Source organism: Malaclemys terrapin, chromosome 17, assembly GCF_027887155.1.
Source record: "Malaclemys terrapin pileata isolate rMalTer1 chromosome 17, rMalTer1.hap1, whole genome shotgun sequence".
Lineage (NCBI taxonomy): Eukaryota > Metazoa > Chordata > Testudines > Emydidae > Malaclemys > Malaclemys terrapin.
In genome coordinates, this window is record NC_071521.1 from 16,873,051 (window position 1) to 16,896,634 (window position 23,584).

The 23,584-nt window shown below is 44.3% G+C and overlaps 1 protein-coding gene across 2 annotated transcripts in view; it reads right to left on the minus strand.

The window, feature by feature from the left end:
• PAPPA (pappalysin 1) overlaps nucleotides 1–23,584 on the minus strand; it is a 229,059-nt gene that overhangs the window by 45,240 nt on the left and 160,235 nt on the right. For both annotated transcript variants that reach the window (XM_054007151.1, XM_054007152.1), the window contains exon 14: nucleotides 13,646–13,814. In XM_054007151.1, coding sequence (XP_053863126.1) covers nucleotides 13,646–13,814 — 169 coding nt within the window. The remainder of the gene's footprint in view (nucleotides 1–13,645; nucleotides 13,815–23,584) is intronic.

Genomic DNA, 23,584 nt, shown 5'->3' on the forward strand with positions numbered 1-23,584 from the left:
AGCCGGCAGGGGAAAGATCAAACCTAAGAATAAACAAATAAGCTCCCAGTACCCACTAAGAGCCACTCACAGCCTAACCACTGCTCATGTTTGCTATCCTATCAGGTCTCACAAGCCAATCATTGAGCCTGATCATCAGCTTGGGTCGGAGGCTTCCAAAGAGCATTGAGATGTTAGGAAATGGTGTCAGTGCGTCAATAGGGGATATTTTCCCCTCTGAGTTAGCACTAAACCAGGGCCCCCGAAGTGCTGTGTTGCTGGTGATGGGACTTCGAAGGGAAGTCCTAATAACCTGTGGTTGTTATAGAACCTTTGGTGATTTTTCTGCTACTAGGATGTTAACCCTTGTATCCGGCTGAATGTGAACTGCAGTTATTCCTGTTTGTCAACTTCAACTCACTCTCCAGTTTCCACCGGACGTGAATCTCTTCTTCACTTCCACTCCTTAGGTGCGGCTGTATGTGCTGTGAAACAGCCGCTGTGCCTGACCCAGGACAAGGCTGCATATCAAGCTCTGAGGTGCTCTGGCACCCAAGGTCTAAGGTAAGGGAGGAATCCATTGGATTCATCCATTAAGGGGAGGAATAGCTCAGTGGTTTGAGCATTAGCCCACTAAACTCAGGGTTGTGAGTTCAATCCTTGAGGGGGCCACTTAGGATCTGGGGCAAAATCAGTACTTGGTCCTGCTAGTGAAGGCAGGGGGCTGGACTCAATGATCTTTCAGGGTCCCTTCCAGCTCTATGAGAGAGGTATAGCTCCATATATTAGGTATTGCACTTTGTGTTCCATTTCCTGGAGATGCTCACAGTTACTCTAATAACACTGTCATCCATTAACTGTGGCTATTATTATTATTTACTTGTACTAGGGCAGGGCCTAGAGACCCCAAATGGAATCATGGCCCCACTGTGGTAGGCACTGGACATGTCCATAGTAAGAGACAAGGCAATATTATTATCCCCATAATGGGGGAACAGAGGCACAGAAAGGTCACACGTGGCAAAGTGTGTACAGAGATTCTGTGGCAAAGCTGGAAATTCAACTCAGATCTCCTGAATGCCACCTAGTGCTTGGACCACAAGACCATCCTTTAGTGGCTTGCAGGAATGTCCCGCAGAGATGCATCAGATATCCAGAAACCCTAGATAGCAGAGAAGACAGAAAGTGAGGGAGCCATTCTTCCATTGCTAAAAGTATGAATTTACTACGAAGTAAGACAGGTAGGGGTAAAGACAACAGAACAAATAACAAAGCCAATATTTTAATTTTTTTTTAAAAGCAACATGGTTAGAAAATAGTGAAGGCCAGTCCAAGAGTATGACTCCTTGCAGGAGAACATAGAGTGGGATGGAGAGGAGAAATAAGAGAGATGTAAGAGACCTAAAAGCAAGAGGTAGCTAGAGCAGGAAAGAAAAGATACCTGCACAAATCTGCCTGAACTGTAGCAGTCCTGTCCCTCCAGGGGATATTTTTATTCAGGGCTGGCACAGTCACAGGAGAGTTGCAATGCCAAGCATTGATCTGGGTTTATAAAAGCAAGGGAAATTTTTCTAGCACACATCAAAGGGACCTGGAATTCCCTTTTGCCAAAACACCCTAATGGTTTCAACAGAAGTTCGAACCTGTCTCCCTTTGATATATGGTTGAATTCAGAATGGAAAAAGCAGTCCCACAGACTGGAGACTTCCCAAGTGGGCACAAAACCCCTTTTCCAGGTCACCAAGTTCCTTTAAATAGGAAGCATTGTTGACCAAAACAAAACAAAACAAATTCCTATTGATCCAGAGCGTAACATACCGGGATCCATGGAGAGCCTAAGGCAAAGTAACATTATGGACATCACTTTCAGAGGATGTGTTTCCCAGGGACTTTATCCTCATTGCTTTCCAAAATGTCTGCACCATTTTTTAATTGCTTATAGACTACAGATAGAAAGTTACAACACATGGGTTAATGAAGGAGTTCAGGGCCTGATTCAGAGGCTGAGTAACTCCAGTTCCCATTCCAGTCAGTCAGAGTGAGTGTCCAGGGCTTCTGAAAATCAGGCCTGTCACCTCTAAAGAGCAGGGAGACATCACATGCAGTCTTCCCTGCTATCCCAATGCAGCAGGTGGTTTTGCACTCCGGGCTGCGTGGCTCCATGGTGAGCGGAAGCCACTGTTTCCCATAAGAAACATTATTATTATCTGCTAATTTCCATAGAACCTGTGGCCATGGCTGCTTGGCACGTCAATTTCAGAGATTAAAACCCAAAATAAAAGCTGTTAATCACATGCCTAACCAAATACCTGCCTCTTGCACTGTGCCCTGAAGGGCACTAGACTCAGGCTCTGATAGAAGGCCCAGGGAAGCGAATCCCAAAGGAGCTGCTGGGTATGGGGTGTTCTAATTTAGTAACCAACTTTAAGAACTTCCCAGTTGACCTTTGCTTATGGGAGAGGATTTAGGGGAAGAGACAGCCTCTCCAATAGAATCATAGACATGTAGGGCTGGAAAGGTCCTCGAGAGGTCATCAAGTCCTGGCCCCTGTGCTGTGGCAGGACCAAGAAAGCCTAGACTGTCCCTGACAGGTGTTTTTCCAACCTGTTCTTAAAAACCTCCAATGAGGGGGATTCCACAACCTCCCTGGGAAGCCTGTTCCACAGCTTAACTCCCCTTACAGTTAGAAAGTTTTTCCTAATATCTAACCTAAATCTCCCTTGCTGCAGATTAACCCCATTACTTCTTGTCCTAGTTTCAGAGAACAACTGATCACTGCCCACTTTATAACAGCCCTTGACATATTGGAAGAGTGTTATCAGGTCCCCGCTCGGCCTTCTTTTCTTAAGACTAAACATTCCCATTTTCCCCCCCTTTCCTCAGAGGTCACATGTTCTAAGCCTTTCATCATGTTTGTTGCTCTCCTTTGGACTCGCTCCAATTTATCCTCATCTTTCCTAAAGTGCGGCACCCAGAACTGGACACAGGACTCAAGCTGAGGCCTCACTAGTGCCCAGTAGAGCAGGACAAGTATGCAGTGTAGCTTATACATGGTGCTCCTGAAAAGGATTAATGCGGCTCACAGGGGGTTAAATAACCCAACAAGCCACACCTGAGGGAGAGTTAGGCTTGATAAGGATGGAGTCCAGCTGAGCAGGGAGCAGGTGGGGCTCGTATAAAGCCAGGACGTATGCAACAGACAGGGGGCTGTAGCGTGGAAGCCTGCAGTCACTCTCTGGACTTACAGAGGGAACGGAGGAGACAGAAGCCCTGGGATCCTGGCCCTGAAGGATGGGTTTACCCACAAGGCTGATGGAGCAGAAAACTGGTGGGGTGGAGTAGGAAAAGGCTCAGGGAAACAGCAGCAAGATTTGGGATGGTACAGACATTGGTCGCTGATTCAAGGATTCCTAAGCTGGAACCTGGAGTAGTGGGTGGGCCCGGGTTCTCTTACCAGCCATTGGGGAAGTTTTATTGCCTTGGATTGGAGGACAGCTGGGTAGGATACCTGATCAGCCAGTCCAGTAAGACTTTGACTCTCTGGAAGGGGAAAACACAGAGACCTGGCTGGAGGGCCTAGCCACGAAGAGGGAGTATCCTACCTCATAAAGAGGAAGCACTGCAACTCCTGGATCATGAAAAGAGCTGTAGCGTGAGCAAGACACAGAAGGGGGCATCAGATTGGGCAGAGCTATTCCCCAGACACAGCTGCAAGGAGGCACCCCAGTGATGAGTAGTGTAAAATCCCCCAGAATATTAGCCTTTTTTTCACAACTGCATCACATTGTTGAGTCGTATTCCATTTGTGATACACTATAACCCCCAGATCCTTTTCAGCAATCTGACCACCTTCCCATTTATCCCCCATTTTGTAGTTGTGCATTTGATTTTTGGAACTGTAGTACTCTGCGATTGTCTTTATTCAATTTCATCTTGTTGATTTCAGACCAACTCTCCAATTTGTCAAGGTTGTTCTGAATTCCAATCCTGTCCTCCAAGTGCTTGCAACCCCTCCCAGCTTGGTGTCATCCACAAATTTTAGAAGCATGCTCTTCACTCCATTATCCAAGTCATGAATAAAAATATTGAATAGTACTGGACCCAGGACTGAATCCTCCAGGACTCCACTAGATACACCCTCCCAATTTGACAGTGAATCGGTTATAACTATTCTTGGAGTACGGTATAGCAACCAATTGTGCACCCACCTCAGAGTAATTTAATCTGCATCACATTTCCCTAGTTCGCTTACGAGAATGTCACGTGAGACTGTGTCAAAAGCCTTACTATAATCAATGTATATCACGTCTATTGGTTCCCCACATCTACTAGGCCAGTAAAGCTAACAAAGAAGAGAATTAGGTTAGTTTGGCTTGATTTGTTCTTCAAATTTATGCTGGCTATTCCTTATAACCCTATTACTCTCTAAGTGCTTACAAACTGATGGTTTAGCAATTTCTTCCAGTATCTTTCCAGGTATTTAAGTTAGGCTGAATGGTCTGTAATTCCCCAGGTCCTCTTTGTTCCCCATTTGAAAGATAGATACTATGTATATTTACCCTTTTTCCAGCCCTCTGGGACCTCACTCATCCTCCAGAAGTTCTCAAAGATAATCACTAACAGTTCCGAGAATGCTTCCGCTAGTTCCTTAAGTATTATCTAAACATTCTTTAACCTGTTCTTTCCCTATTTTGGCTGGTGTTCCTTCCCCCTTGTTGTTAATATTAATTCTGCTGAGTATTTGGTCACCATTATCATTTTTAGTGAAGACTGAAGCCAAATGGGCATTAAACACCTCAGCCTTCTTGATGTCATCTGTTATTATCACTCTTCCCCGCTAAGCAGAGGATCTATCTTTCTCTTGGCTCCTAATGTATTTAAAGGATCTTTTCATTAACCAGGCCCCAGACCAGTCAGAGGGTTAAAAACATTTTCTGAACACCTTGAACTGCTCCCACAAACAGGGAAATAATATAGAAACTCGAGCCCAGGTGTTATACATTTATGCAGGCCCACTCGAGAAGTAGTCCAGTGTGCACTGCACTAGCTAGCAATTCCTGAAAGGCTTCAGCAGTAGTTGTGTTGTATATTAGTCCAATAGTACAGGGCAACCAGCTGCAGCCTGTGGGAAATGGTAAGTGACTGGGTTATTGCCCTGTAGCTTAGAAGACACCACTTGTCAGCAGTGCACTTATTCTGCACCTATCGCGGCCTCTGTCCTGTATCCTGATACGGCATGATCATTCTCTGCCGTGTAACAGGAAAATTCAGTCTCTTGTTGCATTTGGCCCAAGGCTTCCCTCCAGTGGAACTTCCCCAGACCTGGAGGATCATCCTCTTCAGGATAAGAAGAACCACTAGAATACTTCAAACCCCTCAGCCAGTGCACATCCTAATCAAAAGACTGTTCATTGTAGAAAAATAACATATCAGAGTGTGCGATCATTGGCTTCTCAAGCAATTTGTTCCCTAAATGGTATGGTGGGGGCTCTTGGTTTTCAAGGTCATTGATACTGCACTCTTTAAAGCATTCTGATCATCTACCATCGTCACTTTAATGAATACTGAAACACACATACCTTTGTGGCAGAACATTACAGTCATGGCTTTCAGGAAAGGAAAGTGAAAGCTAACTTACTCGTTTCAATGTGCAGGGGGAATTCAGATTGCCAGAGTTATAGTAAATGTACCCAGGGAGCCAGCATTCACAGCCCTCTTTTTGCAAAATGTGCTAAAGGCTCTGTGAAGGCCACAGGTGGCCAGGACCTCATCCAAAAGATGGCAGATCCAGCGGCAGAGCATTCCTTAATTCCACAGTGGGTCATTAATCAGGGCTGCCTCAGAGGAAGCAGCACCACCCCCTGAGTCATCAGCTGCATCATAGCCAGAAGCACCCATGCTCTCCCTTGCAGCTCTCCCATTAAAGTACTGACCAGGCACAAGCCTGCTTAGCTGGTGAGACCTGTCAAGGCCACAGCCCAAGGCAGCACCTGTGCAGCACTTGGCTTTTGCCTGGGGTTTATTAGCTGTCACTTTGGGCACTTTGTGTTGCTCTGACTGGCATCCCCAGCACCTGCTTCCCTCACTCCTCTGCCTTCCAAAATGAGCCTTACGTAGGGAGAGACTGAAAAAAAAAAAAAAGAAATACAGTCACCCAGTGTCTGGTGCAGATTAAAGGAACTAAAACTCAGCCAGTGTCATAAAAGTTGTTTCCTGGGACTTCTGACAGCTTGTGAGACTCCCCGTCCCCGTCCCTCTGCCCGAGATCTGACTGCTCCTTCTTCAAGAGCCGTTTCACGTGTGAAGTTTCCTCTGCTTAAAAATGAACAGCTGTGTGCTCTCCTCTAAGTACTCTTCCACTGCTGCCCACTTACTGTGCCGCTAATTGAACCCACATGGACTGTGCTTTCTTTGCCTGGCATGATTGATGATGCCTTTGCACAACACTAAGGAGCTGCTGGGTTTTAAGTAATACCTCGCAACCGCAGCAGCAGTGGCATCCAGAAGGAGAGATGACAACAAATAACCAAGTGACCGGGGCTTTTAGGGAAGGAAGGACAAAAAAAGGGATGGGGGAAGGGGGAGGAGGAGAAAGGTAATGAAAAAAGAAGAGAGGAGGGAGGAAAAGAAGAACAAGAGAGATGAAGATGGGAGGAAAAGAAAGGTGGGACAAAATGAAATATGGCTAGAGGAAGAAACGGATGTCATGGGTAATTGAAAACGGCCCTATGTGGGAAAAGGTACATTGAGAATTTAGCCCCCATCAGCACACAGAGCTTCTTTTGTCGTCGATATGGTTAAGTGAGGTTGAGAGACAGTTACAGTAAATAGCCATGCCACTGCTCCACTTCTGTTTACTCCAGGGATCTCAAATGGGATCGGGACCCCTCAGGGGGTCGCAAGGTCATTACATGGGAGGTCGTGAGCTATCAGCCTCCACCCCAAACCCCACTTTGCCTCCAGCATTTATAACAGTGTTAAATATATTACAAAGTCTTTTTCATTTATAAGGGGAGGGTCGCACTCAGAGGTTTGCTATGTGAAAAGGGCCACCAGGACAAAAGTTGGACTGTGTTTACTGAACATGGCTTTGCTGTATTTGCCCTTAGATGCCCCCCTCCTCAATAGAGCGCTTATTGAATGGAAAAGATTCAGAAAAGGGCAACAAAAATGATTAGCGATATGGAACGGCTTCCGTATGAGGAGTGATTAATAAGACTGGGACTTTTCAGCTTGGAAAAGAGATGGCTAAGGGGAGATATGATTAAGGTCTATAAAATTATGACTGGTGTAGAGAAAGTAGATAAGGAAGTGTTGTTTACTCCTTCTCATAACACAAGAACTAGGGGTCACCAAATGAAATGAATAGGCAGCAGGTTTAAAACAAACAAAAGGAAGTATTTCCTCACACAACGCACAATCAACCTGTAGAACTCCTTGCCAGAGGATGTTGTGATGGCCAAGACCATAACAGAGTTCAAAAAGAACTAGATAAGTTCATGGAGGATAGGTCCATCAATGGCTATTAGCCAGGATGGGCAGGAATGGCGTCCCTAGCCTCTATTTGCCAGAAGCTGGGAATGAGCAACAGGGGATGGATCACTTGATGATTACACTGCTCTACAGCCAAAATGATGCTTAAAATTGTTGATTGGCTCTAGTTTTCAAGATATGCTATTGGGTCAGTATATACAACCCTTGACTTGGGAATGGTGGAGGATAAGTGAGTTATAAAGGGAAGGGATCTCAATTTAAACCAGAAATGACTAAAATACATCTTTGACTGGATCTATGAATAAATCTATGACTGGATTTGGACAGTACTTGCTTTTTAGGCAAAACAATGAATGATGCAATCTGAAGCTGGTAGTGCATCATACATGATATGAATTGCATCATGTTATTCCTAAAAGTCATGGATGATGCAATCATAACGAAGCTTACATCACTCTGCTGAACAAATTGCCCTATATCAGCTCTAGAAATCATACAGTGTCGTGCTCTCTTATTTGTCAGTGTTTGAGTTTGCAAAGGGACACGTTTCTGTTTAGCCAAAGTGAGCAGAGATGCCTCGTACTTGTGTGAACAATGCAGATAACTTCTGCTATGTTTGTGGTGAAGTGACTTTTGCATCACAAGAGCGCAGTATAACCACTATGGTTAAGAAAGCCTATCACCTTTATTTTGGCTGCAAAATTGGAGATCAGGACAAGACGTGGGCCCCACACATATGCTGCAACACTTGTGCAACAAATCTTCGCCAGTGGTTGAACAGGAAAAGGAAACCTATGCCTTTTGCAGTGCCAATGATTTGGAGAGAGCCAACAGATCATACCAGCAATTGTTACTTCTGCATGGTGCCTCCAGTTGGGAAAGGTGTGTCAAAGAAGAAAAAGTGGACTGTGCATTATCCAAACATTCCATCAGCTATATGCCCAGTACCCCACGGAGAAGGACTGCCGGTTCCTGATGCACCACAATCATTCTCACTTGAGTCAGACGAGGAAGAGGATGAAACTTCTGGTCCTGAACCATCAATGTCATAGGACCCACATTTTCTCCCATCTTCCTCCTCTGAACCACACCTCATAACACAAGGTGAACTGAATGACCTTGTCAGGGATTTGGAACTACCCAAGAGTAAGGCAGAGCTGTTGGGCTCCAGACTACAGCAGTGGAATCTCCTGGCAGGTGATGTTAGGGTTTCCATGTTCCGTGACCGTCAAAAGGATCTTGTCCCATTCTTCTTCATGGAAGGTGATTTTGTAGCCTGCAACAACATCGATGGTGTGATGGCAGCCCTCAACATCGTTCACGATCCAGATGAGTGGAGACTGTTCATTGATTCATCGAAGACGAGTCTTAAAGCTGTTTTACTGCATAATGGCAATGTTTTGCCATCAATTCCAGTTGGTCATGCAGTCCATATGAAGGAAACCTATGACAACATGAAACAACTTTTGAGGTGTATAAACTATGACCAACATCATGGCACCTTTGTGGCGATTTGAAGGTTGTTGCTCTCTTGCTTGGTCTGCAGACTGGATACACAAAGTACTGCTGTTTTCTCTGCGAATGGGATAGTCATGCAAGAGATTCCCACTACATCAAGAAAGATTGGCCACTCTGACAGTCATTGGAGCCTGGGGGGAAAAGTGTTCAGCATCCACCACTTGCTGAATCAAGGAAGATTTTGTTACCACCCTTACACATCAAGCTGGGTCTGATGAAGAACTTTGTCAAGGCCATTGACAAAACACAAGCAGCTTTCAAGTACCTCCATGGAAAATTTCCAAGGTTAAGTGAAGCTAAGATAAAGGAAGGTGTCTTTGTTGGTCCTCAGATTCGTGAACTTCTTTGAGATGATGCATTTGACCATGCACTGCGTGGCAAGGAAAAGACGGCATGGAAAGCCTTCCAGTTAGTGGCAATGAATTTTCTCGGAAACAAGGCAGATAACTACAGGTTGTTGGTGGAAAACCTCCTCAAGACATACAAAAGCCTTGGTTGCAACATGTCACTAAAGATACATTTTTTGCACTCTCATCTAGATTTTTTTCCACCAAACTGCGGAGCAGTGAGCGACGAGCACGGCGAACAATTTCACCAGGACATTGCAACAATGGAGAAACGCCATCAGGGCAAATGGAGCCCATCAATGCTTGCAGACTATTGCTGGACAGTGACAAGAGATGCTCCATTTAATGAATACAAGAGACAAGCCAAGAAGCACCGAGTAAACACTGAATAGGACTAAACTATGTACAGAATAGTTTTTTGCCTTTTGTTTCATAATAAATTGTATTTATATAACCCTTTTGCTGATTTTTAAAGTGTTACATAAACAGGACAGGTGAAATATTATTATGTAAAGCAACCATAAACACATGACAAGACCTAGGTTTACAATTTATGATTAAAACTCTACTATCTACACAATATACATAGGCATAAAATGTAAAAAACTTAAATATCTTAGAAACAGTAGCCAATCAGTTGTTTTAATTGTCATATTTGAATTCAGCACATCAAAATACATAATAAATAGCACATTTTATCTCTGAAGCAGACGACTTCTCAAAAATTGTAGACCAGTGTTACCTGTTGTGTTCATTCCCTCTGGGGCACTTGGCACTGGCCACTGTCGGTAGACAGGATACCGGGCTAGATGGACCTTTGGTATGACCCAGTAGGGCTGTTCTTATGTTCTTATCTTCATGTCCCAGGAATGGGTAAGGACTGGGACTCAACACAGACCCAAAGGCTGAACAGTTTTTAGCCACTGAGATGGAGATTTTCAAAAGTGTTTAAGAGATGATAGAGATTGACTTTCAATGGTACTTGTGCTCCTAAATCTTTTTTTTTTTTAAATCTGCCCTGGAATTCTCTCTGTTCAGTCCCTAAAAAAGCCGCACTCTGAAATGTCTATGAGAAATTCAGCGCTGGAGCTGAAATCAGGGTGTGATCATCAATCATTTTCATCAGCATGGCAGTCCTCACTGTCCCTCCCACCAAGAAGACTATAGATATTTACAACTCTCTTTCAGATGCCTGATTTCCTTCCCTAGCCAACATTATGGAATATCAGCTTGTGCAAAACTGCTTTCCTTCTCCCTCTCTCCAGTTTCCTTCAGCTGAACACGAGGAGCATGTTTCCAGTTCTGCACAAAAACCACTGCAAATACAGAGATTCCATCCTAACCCAGGGCAAAAAAGTCCATTGGTTATTGATAGTCAACAATCCATACATCCCATTTTACTTCCAAACTACAGTCATCAGAAGAGAAACTGGAAGTTGGGAAGCAACTAAGAAAGGAAAAAAATAAATAAAAGGAATCTAAACCATGATAATTAAATTCCAGGATTTCTCAGAGATTTTATTTCTTGCGTAAAAATAACCCAAATTCCAGCCTGAAGCACCTGACTGCAATGAAATAAAGAACCCCTGTGCGGAGCATGGTGAGATCTCTTAAGCACGTGCATAACTTTAAGCATGTGCTTAAGTGCTTTGCCGAAGAGGGATGGACTTAAGCACATGCTTAACTCTGCTGAACTGGGGCCTCTTCACTACAATGAATGCACAGAATATAACAAAGGCAGAGAACCTTTGGCCTAGGGTGGTGGGTTTTTTTTTGTTTGTTTTTTTTTGCTCTTTGGGAGAGGATTGTTGAGAACAAAGTGTGGGGTGGATCAGGGTTCGGATAAGAGCATTGTGGCAGACAGTGAATCTCCTTGGCTAGTGGAATGAACATCTCAAGTGGTGTCATATGAATCAGATCAAGTGCTGAATGCTCGGGGGGGCCGGAGGGGGAAGCACACTTTGAAACCAGGGTTCTCTGATCAAAACCATACAGTAATAATTGGCTTCAATCTTCCCCATTAGGGACTTTACCCATTTAAGCGATATGGTGTTGGTGAAACAACTGTAGTTGTTTTATTTGGTTTGTGGATTCCTGTGTTCTCAATGTAAATATCTAGTCCAACTATTTCCCTGGTCAGTCATTCAGGCTTGTTTGAGGCTTTGTTTTCTAGTCTGCAAAAATGCTCAGCTGGAGCTAAGGTTCTGGTGCTGATGCCAATTAAGATGGAAGAGGCCCAGCTCCTGGGGTCCTGTATTTGTTTTGTAATTGAGTTGAAAGGGCTGACTCATTCCCCTCCACTTTGTCTCCCCCTCATTGATCTTACGAAGAGCACAGTATTTTACAAATACAGACAAGCTGCTGAGAGTGGCTGTTTTCCTTTATATCCCCCGCAACACAGGCTTGCTGCCCCTACCACAGAAAAAAGTGCCCAGGTGGAACACCTTAACTAAAGCACTGTTGGTCTTGCAGGCAGGACCCAACTGGTTTTAGTAAACAGGTCTGAAAAGAGGGAACCAGTGTATGGGGAGGGGGGGATGGAGGAAGAGGAAAACTCCAAAGCTTTGCCCCCAAACTTAACATGAATCCAGGGACGTTCTGAATGTGGGAGTCATGGGACAACTCCCCTGCCCCCACATTCACTCTCTTCCCCCAGACTTCAGGGAAAGCTGGAGTGATTTTCACAGCTCTGATGAAGTTCAGTCCCCTCTCCGGGCACTGAAAAAGCATCCCTGCCTGGGGATGACTTATGCCTGGCGCTCACAACAATCCTTCTGAAGAGCAAATAGTTTGGCTTTGGAATGCACCAGATTGTAGCAAGTGTCAGGTATTTGGGGGTGGGGGTGGGAGTGGAAAAAGGATTCCAAGGAGGGTTCTCTGGGGTTTCTGCTAAAAGGTATTCGCACACATGCCACGCTTCCTGTGACACACATGAACACTCTGCCATGCTGTCAACACACACCATCGATTTTCCAGGAACAAAGTATAAATATTTCCAGCACAAAATTAATGTAAAATTTCCTAAGTGGTGTTGCCTCCCCTTGTTGGTTTTGTTTAAACAGGAAAACAAATGAACAGTTTCCCCCGTCCCTTGCCCTCTCTGCCAACACGTGCACTTGTAGGACTGGAGGCTTATCACGGTCTGAACCACTTTTTTTGTTTTTTTAATCTGAAACACCTGGATCCATTTTTCCCCTTGTAGTTCATGTTTGTGCATCTCTGCACTGTCAGGTTCTGGCTGGAAGCAGACGGAATGAAATGCTGCAAAAGAGGTGCGGCCTGTGACATTATCAGGCCAAGACAAAGGAGAAAACACCAGAAATCTCACCAGAAAGCTCGTGCTTGTGAGATTCACAGTTCAATTTTGCAGACCTAATAAGATCAGATAAGGTCAGAATAACCATCTAAACGTTTGGGTTTTTATCCACATTTCAGAAACATTTGAGGTTCACCCATCATTAGAACATGTTTCTAGAGAGTAAAACTGCCTCTTTCTCAAACAAGAAGACCTATATAGAAGCTATAGATCTAGCTAATCTTGCTATAGCTGTTTGGCTGTTGGGAAGGAGTGTTATCTACTAGCTCAAGCATAGATCTGTGGATGAGGATACCTGGATTCTTTTTTCAGCCCTGACAATGACTACTTGTGTGATCTTGTGTGAGCCATTTGGCCTTTCTATGCCTCAATTTCTCCAACTGCAAAGGAAGGTAGTAATACTCACCCCCTCTCTCTTGCATTTTATGAGGGGCAACTAAATGTTTTGTAAGGTGGTTGGAAATACTCTCATGAAAGGCTTTGTACAATAAGACCCAACTTTTTATCATTTGTGTGATGATGGAGGAACCTCCAAAGCTTTGGAGTTTCTATAGGCTGACCAGACAGCAAGTGTGAAAAATTGGGACGGGGTGGGGGGTAATAGGAGCCTATATAAGAAAAAGACCCAAAAATCGGGACTGTCCCTATAAAATCAGGACATCCGGTCACCCTAAGTTTCTATTCTGATAAAGAACCTCCTGTGAACCTATTCCAACTTTCTGGGTCTGTAAAAGTGACCTGGAAATCGCGTGAATACAGAATTTCTTGTGACACTCCTGGTATGTCCTACTCCTGGATCAGAGCAGGAATTGTACCATGAGAATGGGCTTTCTTATGGTGTTCCAGTATTTCTGCTGCTGAGCCTGGAAGGGACTAGGAAGTGCAGAGGCATGTTTGAAAACAATTTTGAAATGAAGATGAAAGTGGGAGTCAGTTCCTATTTTATCCAGACATTTACCCATCTCTCCTTTCGGAGACCCCCCCAACACACCTGGCTCTTGATGAGGTCATCATCTCGCTGTACTTGCAGAATGTAGCCCATCTTGCAACTCACACTGCACTGGGCACCGTTGTAGAGCTCCCCACTGGTGCAGTTCAGCACAGCATTCTCAATCTGCAGCTCTTGACAGTCAGTGGCTTCGCAGGAGTAGTGGACACAGCTAGTAAGGAAACAAGAAATGGCCCCTTTAGTTCATTTTTGCAGGACAATGCTAGACTGACAAATGCTTCATTGGCAGGGCAGCACGTACAAGTCACACAGCTTGAATACTGAACTCGTTTTGCAAAAATCATCCGGGAACAGTAGGCACCGTTGTCACACTTCCTGCTGAATGAGTGCGTGCTGGCAATGACACCTGCAGCACATTACAGATCTTGTGCACGTGAACGTAATGCTGGTGGCAAGGGGCCAGGTTGTCAGTGCTTGAGAATGACATTTGGTTTTTGTTCAGGATACACAGAACACGAACAGCATCTCAGGCTTCCCTTCAGCGCTCCACCAAATCTTACCGTAGAAGAACCATCTTCAAGGTTTAGGGATGTTGTTCGGGCTCCAGGCACCACCCAATCTTTGCCTTCTGCTAAAATTACAAGTGTCAGCTCATACCAATAATGCCGGTGTTTTTGTGATGCCGACACCTGTTTTGGGGGGACTGGATTGAGACTAGCACACTCAGGTCACAAAGAACACAACTCCAGGTATGTCGCTAGCGATAAGCTCTTATCAGTTAGAACAAGCTCAGTTCTATGCTGTCTTTTCAGATCACTCCACTTGCTGCCTTCCTGTCCACAAAGCGTTTGAACAGATGGAACCTGTCTGTTTCCTCCCAGGAAGTGATATTAATATTTAAAACAATTTGCAAAATAATGATTGTTTTTAAACGACACATAGAAGATTGTGTGCAGCAAAGTCTTTCAGTCTAGGAGAACCCAGACATAACAACTACTGAAAACATACCAAGCTCAGGAACATGAGCATTTACCCAGGGGTTCTCAGCCTATTTACTATTGCATATGCAGCTCTCTCTGTGTTATGTGGGTCGCATCCACACAATAGATATACTACCTGTGTGGCCCTGAGGACGTCACATGGGCTGCAGCTGGGGACTGATTGGGCTGCAAGCTGCCAGCAGGTTGAGAAACAATGATTTACATGATATTTTTATGTGGCCAAAGCATTGTATGGACACTAAGTCTGGGGTTCTCAGCCTTTTTCTTTCTGAGCCCCCCCCAGCGTACTATAAAAACTCCACAGCCCACGTGTGCCACAATAACTGGTTTTCTGCGTATAAAAGGGGGTAGCAACCAGGGCAACCGCCTGGGGCCCCATGCCTGTGAAGCGACATTGCTCAGGCTTCGGCTTCAGCCCCAGGTGACGTGGCTCAGGGCCCTGGGCTTCAGTCCAACGCGGTGAGGGTTCAGCTTTCTACTCTGGGCCCCAGTGAGTCTAATGCTGGCCCTGCTTGGCGGCCCCCCCTGAAACTTTCTCGCGGCCCCCAGGGGCCCCAACCCCTGGTTGAGAACCACTCCATTAAGTAACTACCTCATGCTATCCTTGTGAGGAAGCTGGGTCAGGGCAATTAATCCCATTTTAGAGTTGGGGAAGGAGATACAGAAAGGGGAAATGACTTGCCCAAAGCCACTCAGTCAGTCAGAGGCGGAGCCAGGTTTAGAACTTGGGACATACTGAGTCGCAGATCAGACTTGGACACAGTATTCTGTCACTGTATCAAATCATTTCTCTTCCAACTAGGAAATAACCCTGCCTGGGAAGTAACCTACTCTTGGAATTCAACCATTCCTTGCCTCTGGGAAGCCCTTCACTGAAATGAGTTGGGCTGCTTATATCCTCTGCATTCAGACAGACTCAATGGGCCCAATTCCCATCCCTTTCTTCTAGGTTGATGCTGCCCAGTCTGAGTAAGGTTGCAGCATCTGAAAGATGCCTCCACAATTCCCACTTAGGACCAAACTCACAACGAATAGTATTATACTCCATAAGCAGTCCAACTGAAATCTCTGTTACTGAGAGTCTTTTAGAAGCACTCCCTCAACTAGTCCTAGATGCAGCCACCCTTACTTAAATTTGAGCAGCAACTTACTTTGCAAGTGGTCTTGTTGACACGAGTGGAACTAATTACTGAAGAGGGTCCCACTTAACATTCATAAGGTCTGTTGAATCTGGCCACTAAAAGGGAATGGATATTGAATATGATGTCTTGCCCAATCCTCACTACACATACCTGTGCACTGAGGCTAAGTGTAATTTTGTGTTCCTCCATTTTTGGACAGTGACATTTTGTATGTGAATGTCTTCTGCCTTGGTGCTTCACTGAGAAGTAAGTTGTGTTGTTGAGGAACAAAGTGAACATCATTGATAATTCAACACATTGAATAAGGAGAAATCTGTTCTCAAAAATACATGTTGTGAACCTTGTAAATCTTGCAGGAAGAATTAAATCCTTTTGCACAAAAGTCAGAGAAAAATAAATAAAATAATAGACCCTTTTCAGTAAATATCTGATGTACACCAATGTACAGCACATTGATGCTACCCTGAATTCAAGCCTTGAAGGATATCATAGGAAGGAACAAACCTGAGAAAAATTAGGGCCAAATTCTGTTGTCCTTACACCAGTACAAATCTGGAGTAACTCCACTGAAGTCAACAGAGCTAGCCTTGATTTTCATTGGTGGATGTGAGAACAAGAATCTGGCCCCCACATGACCATTGATAGTCATACAGAACTGAAACGCCAGAGGCAAAAGCATTAAGTAACACTTCTTGTGATGTTCCTCGTTCTGCTTACAAGTCCCCTTATAGTCTTAGCAAATGGCTGGGGAACATTTTTAGCAATCCCTTGAACAGGGCCGGCTCCAGCATTTCTGCTGCCCAAAACAAACAAACAAACAAACAAACAAACAAAAAAGCCGTGACTGCAATCGCGACCGGCGGCGGCAATTGGGGAAAAAAAAAAAAAAGCTGCAATCAGCGGCGGCAGTTCAGCGGCAGGTCCTTCGTTCCTAGAGGGAGTGAGGGACCTGCCGCCCCCGAATTGCTGCACATGCCGCCCCTCTCCCTTGGCCGCCCCAAGCACCTGCTTGTTAAGCTGGTGCCTGGAGCCGGCCCTGCCCTTGAGGCTCCAGATTATGCTTTGGTTAGCAGGCTCATCCAAGCAGCTCTCTCAGGATGTAACTTTATAAGAATGACTTCATAAAAAAAAAACAATGCAACCATTCACTTTTTGTACAACAACAACTACCACTACCAAATGTTTCCAATTTAAATACTTTTGGTTCTCTTGATGCTAGTTCCAGTTTGGGATCAGCTACTGTCAGCTGTAAATCCCAATTAATTTTGGAGTCATCATCCTGACCCGAGTGCTGCAAGTGCAGAGTTAATAAGCTAAACAAATATCAACAAGAAAAACATCCAGACAGAACCCATCATGCCCTTAAGCACAAAATGGTGGGCTGCACCGTTCTTTTCTCAGGTACTACCATGTAGGAATGGGAAAACATGACATGTTCAAGAAACCATACATTCCTAAGGAGCGAAACTGTGAAAAATCTTACCTTAATCCACCTTCTTAAATGTGGACAATAGTTTTTCAATTAATGACTTAATGAAACTTTGCACTGTTCATCTGAGGATCGCTAAGCAGATTTCAAAGAACGGTATGTTACAGACAGGGAAGCCAAGGTACAGAGAAGGTATGACTCAATATTTGCAAAAGTGGTCTCTACATTTGGGTGCCCAACTTGAGACAGCTTCAGTGTGATTTTCAGAGATGCTCCGCACCTGCAGCACCAGCTGGAGTCAAAAGCAGATGCAGGGGCACTAAACTCCCAAACTCACGCCCTGTGCATTTAAAGCTGTGCACCTAAAAATCAGGGCACCCAAAATTAGAGACCCCTTGGTTTTGATCTTCATAGAATATATGGGTTGGACGGGATCTCAGGAGTCATCTAGTCCAACCCCCTGCTCAAAGCAGGACCAATCCCCAACTAAATCATCCCAGCCAGGGCTTTGTCAAGCCTGACCTTAAAAACCTCTAAGGAAGGAGATTCCACCACCTCCCTAGATAACCCATTCCAGTGCTTCACCACCCTCCTAGTGAAATAGTGTTTCCTAATATCCAACCTAAACTATTCTTCGCTATTAACATTTTGCATAGCTTAATTCCTGCTGACTCATTTCTCTGAAGATACCACTGGATTGGAAACATAAGGATGATTGTATTACTATCTGCATCTTTTCAAGTACCTTGTCTCCAAAGCTTTCTAACCTCTGACACTCAAATCTGGGATGTTGGCTTTTTACATTAATGGACAAATTGGGAAAACTTGGAAAAGTATGCGGGGAAGGGGAACTATGCACTCCTCCAAACTCATCCACATCTTTTGCAGACTAGAGAACTTGGGAAATACAAGATTGTGAGTTTTATAAGATTTCTAGTGCCTTTTGGTTTCAGCCATGTTGGAACTAATATTGCACCAACAGCCTGTCTCACAGTGTGGCATCACCAATTGAAACCAGGAGGAGAAGAGACATGTGACTTTGTTAAAATATATATTTAACCAAAGTATTTTGAGCTTCACAGAAAATGTAAGTTAAGTTCATATCTGTGCTGAAGTTCTGAATTAGTTTTTCTTTTCTTTTTGATCTTCTTTATTTTATCTGAACCATTTCGCCCATCTCCAATCTAGATATGCTCAAAACTTTAGCTCCAATTCCCCTCTGCTAATATTGGCCCTGATTCAGCAAGGCACTTAAACATGAGCTTATCTTCAAGCATATGCTTAAGTCCCACTGGAAGTATATGACATCAGTGGGACTTAAGCATGTAGTTAAGTGATCTGCTGAATTGGGGCCCTGGTAACACAATCTGGAAACATCTGTATTGTAATGTGTTTGTACAAAATTATGACAATTAAGAGGAACTCTTCCTTCCTTACATAAAAACAAAACAACACCTCCTGCTTTGTAAAGCATACAGCAGCCAAATATCTTTTCCTAACCCTGAGGTCAAACACTTTTTTTTCCAAGAACTCATCCTAACACTGTGCACCCTCATTATTTAAGTAATTTCCTTAGTGATCTCTCTGCCAAATAGACTTGTATAGGCAAGCACAAAGACACACAAATACACCCTGGCATACAATAGAGGGCCAGTTCTGACCTCATTTTACATAGATGTGACTACCTGTGTAGTTGAGGATAGATTTGGGTCTTAGATCTTAAACATTTCTGTCTACACTGATTCTATAACAATGCACATAATACCACACACACACACACCCTCTACCCATGTTTCTAATGTTTTCATCATCACCAGCTCTCACTGAGGTGGACACAAGAAAGCAGAGATGGACATTTCTTCTGGTCTGTCTGGAGGGCACTTGCCAACCGAGAAAAAGCAGACTCTCTCTCTTTACTCAAAACAAAGTAGGTTTCAGTGAATGCTTTACAAAAGCAGATGCATGAGGCTGCTTCCAGTTACACTGCTGGTTGCAGTTATACAGTTCAACCAAAGAAAGATTTGAAAATCTTGTTGTCTTTTTAGTTTCTTTTCTCCAGCTTTTTGCTAACATCTTGTCACTTTCTTTGTTCTGAAGCAGAAGTCCTGAATATGTATAAGGCAAATATCAGAATTCATTGGACAGAGGGGATTGGATGGGTCTGGGGATTTGGAATGGGGTTCAGAGCCTTTCCTTTTAGGTTCTCTGCTTCAAATCCTATCCATGATAGTGATCAGAAATACTTACCAGCTGTTGAGTATTCATTCAATGACCTGGGTGAAACTGAACTCAGCCCAGTTCCCAGAGGGACATCAGTGGGAATTGTGTGTATATATTGATAGGAGTGGAATGCAGACACAAAAAAGGTAGGGGGGTGGGTGAGGGCTCTGTGTGTGTGATAAATACCTGAACACTTCAGAGCTTTCTAAAAAGTTTGGCTCTAAAAGTGAGTGAACTGAAAGGAAGGAGAGGCATAGCCTACTGTTTAGAGCCACTGGCTGGTTATCCAGACTCCTAGGTTCCATTCCCCACTTTGGAAGGGGAGTGTTTCACAGTGGTTAGAGCAGGGTGGGTCAGGTGTCAGGACCCCTGGGTTCCATTACCAGGTCTCTGTGAAAGTTTTTCCACCTGGTTCTCCTGCTCTGTGAAATATCATCTCCAGTGAGACTTCCGCTGAAATGAAGACCTCAAAATACTCAAACTTCCAAAACACCTCTAAGCCCTCACTGCAGCTAAGCAGTGTTTGGGAGGTGTGTGTTAACAACTCAATGCCTTGCAGTTCCTCCCTGTGAAAATGTGTTGAAGAGAAAAAAAATGCACCACATTCTAGCTTAATAAAAGCCAAATGATGCTGTTTGCCAATTACCAAAACAGGGCGAAGGTTAAAACCCCATTGAATTATAACACAAGTCACAGGCCAAGACTTCTATGATTAACAGCTCTCTGAGAAATTCAGTAATTTCACCAGAAGCAGGTTGACTGCAATTCCGTAGAATGACAGAAAGCAGAGGAGGTGGAGACTAGCAGAATGAGTTAAGAAAAGGAGCATTAAAAAACAAGTCTGAGATCAGGGGAGGAGGGGGTTCTTTTTTGTTTTCTCTTTAAGAAAATAACAGGAGGGACTACAAAAAGGTGCTCGGGTTTTTTTTTTTTACGCTTTTGCAGATGACTGTCTCCTTAGTAATTTCTTCTTGGAGAAAGAGAGAGCAGGAGAGACTTGAGCAAACGCTTGAAAGGAGAGAGAGGCCACCTTTCTGAGAGGGTTGTATTGGCCCACCGAAGAGAGAATTCTCAGATGGAAGGCATTTTTTTAGGGCAGGGGTGAGGGGAGGGGATTGTATGTTGTTGAGGAATGGTTTATGCTGGCTCAGGTATGCCAGGTCATGCACTTCTGTGGAAGGAGCTGAGGGTGCATGGTTTCCAAACCATGTTTAAACAAACTGTGGGTCTGTTATTCAGATCCCGATTCTTGCACTCAGGGAGCGGAGAAGCAGTTTGGAGATGCTGATTTGATTTTAGTTTATTTTGCCTACAGCACTGTCAAATGGCATGAAGAATTGTTAAGCGTGTATATGTGTAAACAGGCAGCGATTTATATGTATGTGTGTATCGTTACATAGACATAACTCAAAGGGGTAAAAAACACAGCCCACCCTGCATAAGCTGGTTCTTGGCTGCAACGGTGAGGTTGATAGTAATAAAACAAGGTTCAATGAAACTGGGAAAAGCAAATGTACTTTCTTCAAACTATAAAATACACACCGTGGTGACATAGTTATATAACAAGAAAACATGCAGTACCTGTACCAGAGAACCACATAAAACAAGATATCGTTGGCCTTCCCACAAAGGGGAAACTTATCTTCATTATAAACAAGGAGTCAGTGGAGAACTGTAAAGCTGAAAGGCTGTTGGGAAACCAGGAATTCTAGCAGTTGGACCAAGGTGTCTGTCTAAGCTGTGAAGCTGCAGTTTCCATTAGAGTAACAACTCCATGACAAAGTGAAGGAAATTCCCGGCTCTTCTTGTGAACAAGGCATACAGAGGTTGCCATGAAAATGTCAGCACTTAAGAACAGTGGGCAAGCAAGACATCGCATTGATTCCCTGCACCATGAAAAGGAAATAACCACAGTATCTCAAACCCAGGCCTGGCAACCACTGATTTTTCCTAGTAATCACCGTACATACGTCTTCATGGAATTATAGTGTCTATTGGGTGGACATAGAAAAAAATTCTTATATGGGCCTGTTTTCAATCTCTCTTGCATTAGTGTAAATAAGGAGTAATATCACTGAAATCAGTGGAGCTGTACAAGCGTAGGACCAGTCTGAGAGGAGAATCAGGCCCATGACATCGGCTCTGAGGGTGTCATGTGACAACCGTATGTGTCATTTTGACAGCATGTCACCAGCGGTGGTGTGTACCGCTGCTGAAAAGTCCCACTGTCAGCGCACTGGAAAAAGAAAATCAGTGGAAAAATAAGGAATGCAATTTTATAAACACTCCATACATGCCTTATAAATTAAGGTTGAATTTTCCAAAGTGCCTATGGACATTAGGAGCAGAAATCCTAATGAATTTCAATGGAACTTGTGCTCCTAACCTCCTTAGGCTCTTAAAATACCACTCAAAATATATACTTTTAAAAGGGAGAGGGAATGCATCTTTTATTCTCAGTCATTAGGGTGACCAATTCGTGACAAATGGGAAAGATGTATTCATCCCCAAAATAAAAGTTCTGTGAACCTCTAAATCAGGGGTGGCCAACCTGTGGCTCCGGAGCTACATGTGGCTCTTCAGAAGTTAAGATGCGGCTCCTTGGATAGGCACCGACTCCGGGGCTGGAGCTACAGGCGCCAACTTTCCAATGTGCCGGGAGTGCTCACTGCTCAACACCTGGCTCTGCCACAGGCCCTGCCCCCACTCCACCCCTTCCCGCCCCCTCCCCTGAGCCTGCAGTGCCCTCGTTTCTCCCCCACAGAGCCTCCTGCATGCCACGGAACAGCTGATCGGGAGGTGCGGGGAGGGAGGGGGAGGCACTGATCAGCGGGGCTGTCGGTGGGTGGGAGGTGCTGGGAGTGGGGTGGGGGAGCTGATGGGGGCTGCTGACGTATTACTGTGGCTCTTTGGCAATGTACATTGGTAAATTCTGGCTCCTTCTCAGGCTCAGGTTGGCCACCCCTGCTCTAAAAGGAGGCATATTCCTCTTCTCTCCCACCTCCATATTCAAACTCTCTCACCCAAGCTTATAAGCATCTGTATATCTGAGGGTACAATTCTCCCCAACCAAAATAATTCTCCTTGAGGGGAGGGGAAGAACCTTTCTTGCAGACTGAAGCCAAAACAAGAGGCAAAAATATCCATGTTTATCTGAGGAAAATGAAGGAGGAAAATCTTATATTGGGGAAGCAAAGTTACATCATCAAATGAGACCTGAGCCAATGAGAAAGAGGGGTAGAGAGACAGTTCCTGGAGAGAGAGAAAGTGCATGTTTGTATGAGATCAGCTGGATTCTACCATGGAGGACAGCCCAAATGGGAAATACATCAAGACAGCTTGGCAGGCTCTGCAGAAGGGAACAGGAAACTTACATGCAGGTTCTGATCTGGTTAAGAATTAATTTAAAATAAACCCTCTTTCTAAGTTCATCTTGGATTGGGTAAATAAATGAAGCAAGAAGATAGCAGCTAACTCCCAGAGGTCTGGGCAGTTGCTCATTACTTGGCCTCTTTGATGCCTGTCTTAACACTCCTTTCCCCATAACATTCAATCATTCAAACTCTTTTATGGAGGCGGCGGGCGGAATATGGTCACCATGCCGTGATTTGCATTCCCACCATGAGGGCCTGATTGAAGGGACTGAAAAGGCTCCTGTTAATTTCAATCCTTCTTTCAGAAAGTCTCTAAACTCCTTACTTGACATTGGAAGCTTTATTCATAATCCAGCACTTAGCCATAACCCGGATGTCTCTGAGTTTTAATATTTTGAATAGGTGAGACTCTTACTTTGAAAGTTTGGGATCCAATGGGCTGCGGCTTAAAGGGGGTCAGCCATGTGTCATTAAAAACATGGAGAGAAGACAGAGTGGGCAATTGTTATTATTGTTAGAGAAATGTTTCGAAAGGTTAGTTTGCTCTGTTGCAGCTGAAGTCTTGCCTAAGGGGAATTTTTTTTTTTTTTTAGATCAAGGAAATATCGTTTCTAAACACACAGCACTTCTAATTTCACAATAAATGGTTCAATTTCTCCTGAAAAATAGCAAGAGAGAGAAATGGGGCACTGTTTCTGAACCCTCTCAAACTTCACGTTGCTCCTAGCTACCTCCTTCCAATGGGTCGGTTTCTATCTCTCTCTCTCTTTACCTCCTGCACTGGGAGTTGGCCAGACTTCTAAACTAGACCTCTC